Source organism: Asparagus officinalis, chromosome 2 (genome assembly GCF_001876935.1).
Source record: "Asparagus officinalis chromosome 2, Aspof.V1, whole genome shotgun sequence".
Lineage (NCBI taxonomy): Eukaryota > Viridiplantae > Streptophyta > Magnoliopsida > Asparagales > Asparagaceae > Asparagus > Asparagus officinalis.
The window spans coordinates 4,897,783-4,909,082 of record NC_033795.1 but is presented as its reverse complement, the minus strand read 5'-3'; the positions used below and the strand labels follow the sequence as shown (position 1 = coordinate 4,909,082).

The following is an 11,300-nucleotide window of genomic DNA, read 5'->3' as shown; positions in this document are numbered from 1 at the left end:
TAAGTAAAGAGATCTGTGGACCCTCGCTAATGTAAAACATTAGCGAAGTGATCACCTCTCCGGTTATATTGGTCTGCTAATATTTAAAAGTTTATGATTCATTCAAAATGTATTACTTAACTAGTTTATGTGATTTGCATATTCCTTTTATTTTTAGATGAAGCATAATTAGAATTTAATATTAAAGAATATATAAGGCAATTAGAGGTACTAATGTCACACCCAGGCTTGTCCAACAGCCAATTTTACGACTTGGTTTCCGTGACTTACTATTTAAACTCATCTCTTTCAACACATCTATCAATAACACTATCTTCTTATTTTCTTAATAACGGAGGATCCTAATCCAATCTTTTCCTTGTAAATGAAAAGCGACAAGTAAAAGAAAAACGCAAAACTAACAACGTTTGTATATTTTCTACAATTTCAGGGATTCGAGGTTAATTTCATACAGTAAATATGCTGCATGTAGCAATATCCTGCATGCAAATTTTGTTCTAATTATAATTGCAAAATACCACCGGACGATACCTAATGTCACAGTAAGAAAATGCTACAGACAACATTTTTATAGAAGATGTATTCCTAAATATACAAATGATTGTTCGATTAACTAGTTAGATTTTAATTTTCTATTGCACAAAATGTATTCTCACTACATATCAGACTAAAATCAACTTGATAACGTGGCATTATTTGTTAATATTTTATTTAAAAGGCATCGCAAAGTGCGGAAAATAAGAACTATACTATTCTTTTCTACACTGCACATCTATGTTACAAGAGAGAGAAGTATGAGCTCCTTGATGAGTCATCAATTTTGAAAAATATTAAAGAAAATAAATCTTACATAAAAAAGTAATGTTCTTATCACTACTCTTGCATTATTTTGCAGCTATTTTCTACAAATTGTAAATCTAATTAACACATCAACCAACTTCTTGCTGGGCGTTGGAAATTTAATCCTATCCAAAAGTATCGGCTTTTATCCCTTTATCCCAGCTACACAGAGGAGCACCTTCTTCAGAAAACAATGGCATCCTCTCTCCTCTTCACGAGCTTCTCCCCTCCCTCATCCCTCCCAATTCTCTCCTCCATCAAAACCCATCTCTCTCCCTCTCCAATCTCTCTCTCCATCAAACCCACCAACAGCAACCTTTCCTCCTCGAGATCCCTCTCTGGGTTCCCTCTAACCCTCCCCAAGTCCCTCACTTTAACCCCCTCAGCCTCCCGAACCCCACCCAAGATTGCTGTATTCGCTGCCAAAGGGTACAAGATGAAGACCCACAAGGTTCGATTTTGACCTCTTTTCTGTTATCTGTGATTGATTCCAGCAAGAACCCATCCCTTCGTTTCTTTGTTTTTGAAGGCTTCTGCGAAGAGGTTTCGGGTTACGGGCAAGGGGAAGATAGTGAGGAGGAGAGCAGGGAAGCAGCATTTGCTGGCCAAGAAGAACACTAAGAGGAAGCTTCGCTTGTCTAAAATGGTGAGCCCTTTTGATTTGGGTTCGTTTGGTTCCTGGTTTGCTTGCTATGTGTTTGTGTTAATGTCTGTTGGGAGTTTAATACTAAATTTTTTTAGCTTTGTCTGTTGATGTGAGTGCATGTACGCGAGCACACGCATTCCTTATTGCCCCGTGACATAGCTGAACATTAGGTTGTCACCCGCATCGAAACTTAGGTAAGGGCTTGTTTGGATTGAGGGGAATGAGGGTGAAGGGAAGTTAGGGGAACCATTCAACTCCATTCACCTTGTTTGGGAACACTTAGGAGGTGAAGTTAATTCACCTCCATTCACCTTGGTTCACCCCCTAATAGTATAAAAATTGTTACCCCCCAAATTGGGGTGTAACCAAGGGGAAGGGAATTCCCTTCCCTTCCCTTCCTTTCCCTTCCCTTCCATTCACTCAGTTTCCCTTAACTTCCCTTCACCCCCTACGAATCCAAACAGGCCCTAAAGAAATTGAAGTAACATGTTCTGTCTTGTGCCATAAATGTGCGGAAAAATTGCCTACAGAACATTGCTATCATTTTACCGGTTATGTAGACTCTTTCATAGTCCAGATGAAAATTAAAGTTGTTCTCCTTACTTACATGGAATTCAGTCACACGAGCCAAATGGATAGTGAAACTTAGGGAGTAAAAACTTTAGGCATATATTATGGGAAATCTGGTATCAGTTGGGCTCTAGGATCTTTTGACTTCTTTTGGGCTCTTTGTTCATAAAACAATTCCAGAACAATTCTAACTAAGTTTTCGTAGTCACACTTCTGGTCCTTGTTTAGCTGTTTATGGTACTGACCTAAATTGTCGAAGCATCAAGTAGAACATGAATTGTGATGAAACTAGCAAAGTTGTACATCTCCTTTTCAAGTAAAGTGGAAATTTCTCAATAGATCTTAATACCATTTAGAACAATGTGCTTCCACATGAAACTATGCACCATATGGCTAGGTCATGTCTTTGAGGTTAGTTTAATTGTATTTTGAAAGATTTTGGGTTTATCTGATTCAGGCAATTTGATGATTAAGAAACACTATTAAAATTTTCTCAGGTTAGTTGATGCACGCCTTTAGATAACGTGAGCTGTTAATTGACTTCTTCATAGTAATATTAACATCTTGGAGTAATTTAGCAGTTCACATTACTGTCTATGACTTCGTCAGTCAATTAACATTTTACATCTTGGAGTAATATTGCTCACATGGCAATATTGCTCATGCAAATACCATTGCCGAACTATATGCATTTGGCTGAACACCCATAATACAAATTCAAAATCTAGTAGGAAAACAGCTCAAATATTCATTTGAATTCATCTAATAAAAGTATTTTTTTCTTTCTAACCTGACACTGATTTGTACTAGCTAGTGTCGTACTGAGACTTCCAAGTTATTCTTTCTGATACCTTTTGGCTTCTTTTCTACAGATCGGAGTAGATAAAAGCGACTATGATAATGTCATTGGTGCATTACCCTATCTTAAAGTGAACCGCAAGGCAACCTGAATGAGGTTTAGTTAAATTTGAAATATTTTTTTCCTCTGTTAAAACCTCTTAATTGTAATTCCGATAACTTCATGGTTCATGCTTCTTAAGCTTTTCAATTTTTATCTTGCTGAAACTTTTGATAATATCAATGAGATTGATTTGTATTACATCAATTTCACTTGTTACTCGTTCTGGTGCTTTCTGTAAATGTCTTGCTTTATTAATAATGTTTTTTTCGCAATTAAGGTAGTAATGATGAAGAACCAGACTGATAGTTGTTTGAATATTTCTAATGGTCTTTGAGTCATATTTAAGATACCATGGACGAGTGGTCTTCGAGTCATATTTAAATTAACATGGAAGAGTGTTATTCTCCAAATTATATTGACCAACCTTTCCACATCTAATCGTTTTGAGTTTATACTTGTAAACATACTCAAAGTATTGATATGGACAAATGTTTTTTCCTTTTTGAGGCTTAATTGTGCTTTAATTTAAGCTAGTATGCTTGAAATTTAATATACATGCACCAGCTCTATTAAGAGACAGGATTGAGAAGTTTATTTACTGGAAAAGTCTCTCTTTGATTTTAAGTGTTGTGTGCTTGTATACTAGTCAATGTCAAACTCCTAAAAAAAGAGAAACAAATAATAATGTATAGAACATTAAAATAACAAATAATTTGAAGGGGAAATTGCTTCTAGCCCCTAATTTTCTTACACGTATCCCCCAAGACTTTTTAAACGCTCCAAAAACTCTAAAATCAAAGTCATAATTCCCTGAGCCCGCAAAACACAAAACCCAAGTGTTTAAAAATTAAAACATGTGAAGACCATAATACCATTTCTCTTTCTTTTTTCATGATGTTACTGTGATGATTTGAAATGAGTTTTTTTTTTTTTTTTTTTTTTTTGGGGGGGGGGGGGGTGGGGGGGATTTTAGTTCCCTCTAAAATTTTCCAACGGCGTCGACATCGGTGGTGAAACTTTCCCGACGTTCGTTCATGGGGCGAAGAAAACTGCGATCTTGAAGATGGTGATGATGAGTTGCATTGCTAATCTCCTCAAGTTTAAATATTGTTGTATTTTTTTTGAAATCGATGACTTGAGATTAAAGTAGAGCATATAAATTTATATATTGTTGTTATTTCATTGAATAAGTTTGTTGTTAAGCTTATGAGTTGATGATGAATGAATGTTACGTGTTGGTTTTGAAAGTTACAAGTTGGTTGTGTAATTTACGAGTTAGTTGTCAAGGTTACGAGTTGGTTGTGAAGGTTACGCGTTGGTTGTGAATGTTACGCGTTGGTTGTGAAGGTTACGAGTTTGTTGTGAATGTTACGAATTGGTTGTGAAGGTTACACGTTGTTTGTAAAGGTTACGAGTTGTTTGTGAAGGTTATGAGTTGATTGTGAAGATTACGAGTTGATTGTGAAGGTTACGAGTTGGTTGTGAAGATTATGAGTTTGTTGTAAAGGTTACGAGTTGTTTGTGAAGGTTACGTGTTGGTTGTGAAGGTTACGCGTTGGTTGTGAAAGTTACGAGTTTGTTGTGAATGTTACGAATTGGTTGTGAATGTTACACGTTGGTTGTGAAGGTTACGAGTTGGTTGTGAAACTCGGTAAGGAGTTGTTGTGATGATTACGGGTTGGTTGTGAATGCTAGTTAACAACAATCACAATCAACTCATTGCCGAGGTTCACAACCAACTCGTAAGCTTCACAAACAACTCATAACCTTCACAACAAACTCATAACCTTCACAACCAATGCATAACCTTTAAAACCAACTCGTATCCTTCACAACCAACTCGTAACCTTGACAACCAACGCGTAACATTCACAAGCAACACGTAACCTTCATACCCAACTCCTAACATTCACAATCAATTCGTAGCCTTCACAACCAACTCGTACCCTTAGCAACTAACTCGTAAACTTCACAATCAACTCGTAACCTTTAAAACCAACACGTAACCTTCATTTACCACCAACTCATAAACTTAACAACAAACTCATTACAGTGAAATAACAACAATATATAAATTCACATACTCTACTTTAATCTCAATTCATCGATTTAAAAAAAAATTATAATAATATGTATAATAAAAAAATATAGCACTCAGATTCAAGTACAAGTTAAAAAAGAGAAAAATTACACCGGGAATCATCAGAGTTCCCGCCTTTTCTTCGCCTCATGAATAAACGCAGGAAAAGTTTTACCGCTGATGTTGACGCCGTTGGAAAATTTTACCGCTGATGTTGACGCCGTTGGAAAATTTTGGAGGGACTAGAATTTCCCCCCCAAAACCCATTTCAATCATCACAGTAACATCATGAAAAAAAGAGAAAGAGAGAGAGAGAAAGTGTATTATGGTCTTCACATGTTTTAAACTTTTGGGTTTTGTGTTTTGGGGGACTCGAGAAATTATGGCTTTGTTTTTGGGGGTTTTGAGAGCGTTGAAAAAAATCTTTGGGGGTGGGGGATACTTGTAAGGGAAAATTGCTTCTAAGGAAATTGAGGGCTAGAAGCAATTTTCCCTTATTTGAATCTGAGCTCCCACTTTTACTCACATACAAAATAATCTTTCTAGATTATGAACAGCATAGAAAGCACTCGCTCTTTAGAGCCATTCTCTCATAATGTATCTTTTACAACATAATAGGTTTACATAATTAAGACATCCTTAGGTAGACACTTAGATAGTTGCACATAAACTTGTGCATTTGCATGTAATATTAGTCAATCATCGCCATTCTTATCATTGTTAATCTCATCAAGAACCACAATAAGAGCAGCGATGAAGGCATAATCAACATTTGCATACACTGTCACAGCAAAAGTGTCCCTCCCCAAAAAAATACTCCCGGCATTGTGTCTCTTTCTCATCCGCATAAATAAGTTGTCAATTCTTTAGAATTCAGTTACTGGCAATAAATATAGATTACCAAAGAAAAAGGGTTATTTGCACTTAAAATACACCAAATGTTACTCCGTTTTTAATTTTGATACACCCATTTTACAAAACAGAAAAGAAAGGGGGGAAAGGAAAAAGATAGGGAGAAAAAGCCATTGTTTACCTCGTTTTTTGAACTTTGCCAAACATACCTAAACTTTAACAAAAGATTTAACTTTGATACCCCAAACTTTAGCATAAATTTAACAAAAATTTGAGTTTTTGGTATCAAAGTAAAATTATGTGGGTATTTTTTGGGCAAAGGAAACTTTGGGGTGTTTTAGTGCAAATAACCAGAAGAAAAAATGTATTATTGTGCTTCTTACCTCAGCTACGATTGTTTCGGTATTTCCCAGATAAATTTTGCAGGATCTCTCAAAGAAGCTTCCTTTGATACTGCAATCGCAAGCGTCTTCGCTTGTGTTTGATGCTAAGAACACACACCAAGCTGTGTCTTGAATTGGAGCACTGAGGATTTCTTGACACTGAATATGATATCTTTGTCGTCCGTGCTCTTTCCTCTGAACACTTTTCATCTCCTGTGTGCAGTCCTTATCTAGGTGAAGAAGACGTAGCCAAATAATAGAGGCCAATTAACTCAAATTAAAGTTGTAGCGTGCAGTGGAATTTACTATTCCTCTAGTTTATTGTTGCAGATAGGCTGTATGAGTGAACTTCTTGACCTCAAAGAAAGATTGAATTTCTTTATTTATTTTTGAGAAATAGTAAGTTCGAAACAACGATATTGCAGGAGGTCTATCTGCAATTAGACTCTCTTTGACATACTCTCATTTCTATATGTCAATTGTTTGGTTTGCAATAATATCTTCTCATAGACCAACATAGAACACTAGCTGCTCTGGCGTCCAAACTTTGATTGGAATTGTTGGATATTTGTTGCATTTTCTCATTGCTGTCTTGTTACATTCTCGCTCTGAGAAATGAAATAGGTTGTGTTTACTTTCTTGTCTGAAATTAGGCTCTTTTGGTGAACTCCAAACTCCTCACCTAGATAAGGAAAAAAAAATCTCCTCAAAAAGAAAAATGTCTAGTAATTAAGAAAATCGACTCAAATACATCTGCGCTCGCACTTCGGCTCACACAAGATAATTTTATTTTGGTTGATAGCAGCAGCAAAGTAGAACATCGTGCTTTGTCTCAATTTAGAATCATTCTCTCATATTGCAAATTTTGCTACGTAACAGAGTTCAGAATTATGACATTCGACATCACAAAACAACACAGTATTAGCCAGGTAGACTCGCATACTTGCACATCAAAGTACCGCATTTTCGTGTACATGTCAATCCTAGTCATCTCCATCTTCGTAAATCTCGTCCAGAATCACGATGAGAGCAGCGATGAAGAATCACGATGAGAGCAGCGATGAAGGCACAGTCGATATTTGGATACACCCGTCGCACCAAAAGTATCCTTTCCGATAAGCACGCTCCCGACTGTGTTATGTTCTCTCATCTGCCTAATACAAGTTCAACCTCTCATGGTTGAATCATCTCAACTTCACATTAGGTAATCGTACGTAGACCACCACTATATCATTGTTTTGAACTGTCTTCTCTAGTTTTAGAATCATTCTCTCATATTGCAAATTTTGCTACGTAACAGAGTTCAGAATTATGACATTCGACATCACAAAACAACACAGTATTAGCCAGGTAGACTCGCATACTTGCACATCAAAGTTCCGCATTTTCGTGTACATGTCAATCCTAGTCATCTCCATCTTCGTAAATCTCGTCCAGAATCACGATGAGAGCAGCGATGAAGAATCACGATGAGAGCAGCGATGAAGGCACAGTCGATATTTGGATACACCCGTCGCACCAAAAGTATCCTTTCCGATAAGCACGCTCCCGACTGTGTTATGTTCTCTCATCTGCCTAATACAAGTTCAACCTCTCATGGTTGAATCATCTCAACTTCACATTAGGTAATCGTACGTAGACCACCACTATATCATTGTTTTGAACTGTCTTCTCTAGTTTTAGAATCATTCTCTCATATTGCAAATTTTGCTACGTAACAGAGTTCAGAATTATGACATTCGACATCACAAAACAACACAGTATTAGCCAGGTAGACTCGCATACTTGCACATCAAAGTTCCGCATTTTCGTGTACATGTCAATCCTAGTCATCTCCATCTTCGTAAATCTCGTCCAGAATCACGATGAGAGCAGCGATGAAGAATCACGATGAGAGCAGCGATGAAGGCACAGTCGATATTTGGATACACCCGTCGCACCAAAAGTATCCTTTCCGATAAGCACGCTCCCGACTGTGTTATGTTCTCTCATCTGCCTAATACAAGTTCAACCTCTCATGGTTGAATCATCTCAACTTCACATTAGGTAATCGTACGTAGACCACCACTATATCATTGTTTTGAACTGTCTTCTCTAGTTTTAGAATCATTCTCTCATATTGCAAATTTTGCTACGTAACAGAGTTCAGAATTATGACATTCGACATCACAAAACAACACAGTATTAGCCAGGTAGACTCGCATACTTGCACATCAAAGTTCCGCATTTTCGTGTACATGTCAATCCTAGTCATCTCCATCTTCGTAAATCTCGTCCAGAATCACGATGAGAGCAGCGATGAAGAATCACGATGAGAGCAGCGATGAAGGCACAGTCGATATTTGGATACACCCGTCGCACCAAAAGTATCCTTTCCGATAAGCACGCTCCCGACTGTGTTATGTTCTCTCATCTGCCTAATACAAGTTCAACCTCTCATGGTTGAATCATCTCAACTTCACATTAGGTAATCGTACGTAGACCACCACTATATCATTGTTTTGAACTGTCTTCTCTAGTTTTAGAATCATTCTCTCATATTGCAAATTTTGCTACGTAACAGAGTTCAGAATTATGACATTCGACATCACAAAACAACACAGTATTAGCCAGGTAGACTCGCATACTTGCACATCAAAGTTCCGCATTTTCGTGTACATGTCAATCCTAGTCATCTCCATCTTCGTAAATCTCGTCCAGAATCACGATGAGAGCAGCGATGAAGAATCACGATGAGAGCAGCGATGAAGGCACAGTCGATATTTGGATACACCCGTCGCACCAAAAGTATCCTTTCCGATAAGCACGCTCCCGACTGTGTTATGTTCTCTCATCTGCCTAATACAAGTTCAACCTCTCATGGTTGAATCATCTCAACTTCACATTAGGTAATCGTACGTAGACCACCACTATATCATTGTTTTGAACTGTCTTCTCTAGTTTTAGAATCATTCTCTCATATTGCAAATTTTGCTACGTAACAGAGTTCAGAATTATGACATTCGACATCACAAAACAACACAGTATTAGCCAGGTAGACTCGCATACTTGCACATCAAAGTTCCGCATTTTCGTGTACATGTCAATCCTAGTCATCTCCATCTTCGTAAATCTCGTCCAGAATCACGATGAGAGCAGCGATGAAGAATCACGATGAGAGCAGCGATGAAGGCACAGTCGATATTTGGATACACCCGTCGCACCAAAAGTATCCTTTCCGATAAGCACGCTCCCGACTGTGTTCTCTCATCTGCCTAATACAAGTTCAACCTCTCATGGTTGAATCATCTCAACTTCACATTAGGTAATCGTACGTAGACCACCACTATATCATTGTTTTGAACTGTCTTCTCTAGTTTTAGAATCATTCTCTCATTTTGCAAATTTTGCTACGTAACAGAGTTCAGAATTATGACATTCGACATCACAAAACAACACAGTATTAGCCAGGTAGACTCGCATACTTGCACATCAAAGTTCCGCATTTTCGTGTACATGTCAATCCTAGTCATCTCCATCTTCGTAAATCTCGTCCAGAATCACGATGAGAGCAGCGATGAAGAATCACGATGAGAGCAGCGATGAAGGCACAGTCGATATTTGGATACACCCGTCGCACCAAAAGTATCCTTTCCGATAAGCACGCTCCCGACTGTGTTATGTTCTCTCATCTGCCTAATACAAGTTCAACCTCTCATGGTTGAATCATCTCAACTTCACATTAGAGGTAATCGTACGTAGACCACCACTATATCATTGTTTTGAACCGTCTTCTCTAGTTAGTTTCATATTGGCAGATACACGTCGGGATGTTAACTTTGGGCTATATATGGAGGATCTCAAATGCATCTAAATGACAAAAATACTCTTTAGGGGTCTATTTAAGTAACAATTATAGAGTTTAATCTGAAACCACTTATGAGAATTAGGGGACGTAATAATAGGTTTTCAATAATTTGAAGGAAAATTTTAAAATAACTTAAGAATTTGAGACCTGATAGCGATCTTCATTAATTTAAAGGCAAATTTCAAAATAACTTAAGAATTGGAGACCTGATAGCGATTACAATGATTCGTGGGACTAATTCGAGAGATGAAAGATTAAAGTGAAAAAATATCAGGGGGAAAAGCAATTTTATTGTCCTGGTTACCTGCGCTACTATGGCATTGGAATCTCCGAGGTAAAATGTGCAGGATTTCTAGAAGTAGTGTCCTTGGGTCTTGAAGTCGCAAACATTTTCACTTGTGTTCGATGCAAAGAACACGTCAAGCTGTGTCTTGAATTTGAACAGAGAGGATTTCTTTGGAGCCTGAGCTGTCTCCTCTGAACACTTGCCATCTCCTGTGTACAGATGGTATCTAGAGGTCAATCAACTCAAAACTCACTCTGAGCTGGTCATACTTATTTCAAGAATTAATTTCATAGAACCCCAGAACTTTAAGAGCTGTTGCACATAACTCTCCTGAACTTCGGTGTTTTCTCACTAAGCCTCTTACGTGTGATTTGGATAATAACTTTGATGTTTTCTCACTAAGCCCCTTTACATGTAATTTGGAAATAACCAAAATTTCCTAAAGAGTGAAAAGACCAAAATTTAGGGGAGAATGTATATTGCCTTTTAATCGACAAGTGATAAAGTTTCACATTTCTTCTCTCAAGAAAATTTAAGGTATTTGCAAACTACATGTAGGGGCGGTGTGCTGAGGTAATTCGAAATTCAGGAGGTTTTATGAGACGCTATAAAGTCAAAAAAAAAAAAGTTAAAAATGTTATGTTCAATACTCCAGAAGTTCAAAGGGTCCCTTAATTCAAAGGGTTTTCTTGAGATATTCCTAGGCTGGCAGTGAAGAAGATTTGGAAAGCATAAATTGTTACAAAAAGATAAGTTAGGATTACAAGATGTGCTCAGGCTATTCTTTCTCTAAAAATTTGTGCTTGCCCAAATCTAGGGTTAGGCATGGGCCGGGTCAAACCGCGAGCTGACATGGCCCTGCCTGTCATAGGTCACAACCCGACCCGACCCGGCC

General features: G+C 37.6%; 1 protein-coding gene and 1 pseudogene across 3 annotated transcripts; one reads left to right on the top strand and one right to left on the bottom strand.

Annotated features, from left to right (window-relative positions):
• Window positions 946–6,654, top strand: LOC109830014 (50S ribosomal protein L35, chloroplastic). 3 transcript variants are annotated; one of them, XM_020397164.1, is made up of 4 exons: window positions 946–1,291; window positions 1,370–1,486; window positions 2,929–3,011; window positions 6,496–6,654. In XM_020397164.1, exons 1-3 carry the CDS (start codon window positions 1,034–1,036, stop codon window positions 3,004–3,006), a joined length of 453 nt encoding a protein of 150 aa, XP_020252753.1. In that variant the 5' UTR covers window positions 946–1,033; the 3' UTR covers window positions 3,007–3,011; window positions 6,496–6,654. The 3 variants fall into 3 exon arrangements, with proteins under 3 accessions (XP_020252753.1, XP_020252752.1, XP_020252751.1); XM_020397163.1 differs by lacking the exon at window positions 6,496–6,654 and adding an exon at window positions 3,931–4,188; XM_020397162.1 differs by lacking the exon at window positions 6,496–6,654 and adding an exon at window positions 6,303–6,417 and having other exon boundaries at window positions 947–1,291.
• LOC109829725 lies at window positions 5,476–7,269 on the bottom strand (annotated as a pseudogene).

Excerpts from the sequence above, each read along its gene's own strand:
- LOC109830014 (XM_020397164.1), top strand. The coding sequence starts at position 1,034 with ATGGCATCCTCTCTCCTCTTCACGAGCTTCTCCCCTCCCTCATCCCTC. Across the intron at positions 1,292-1,369 it reads ACAAGATGAAGACCCACAAG|GCTTCTGCGAAGAGGTTTCG; the intron begins GTTCGATTTTGA and ends TTGTTTTTGAAG. Across the intron at positions 1,487-2,928 it reads AGCTTCGCTTGTCTAAAATG|ATCGGAGTAGATAAAAGCGA; the intron begins GTGAGCCCTTTT and ends TCTTTTCTACAG.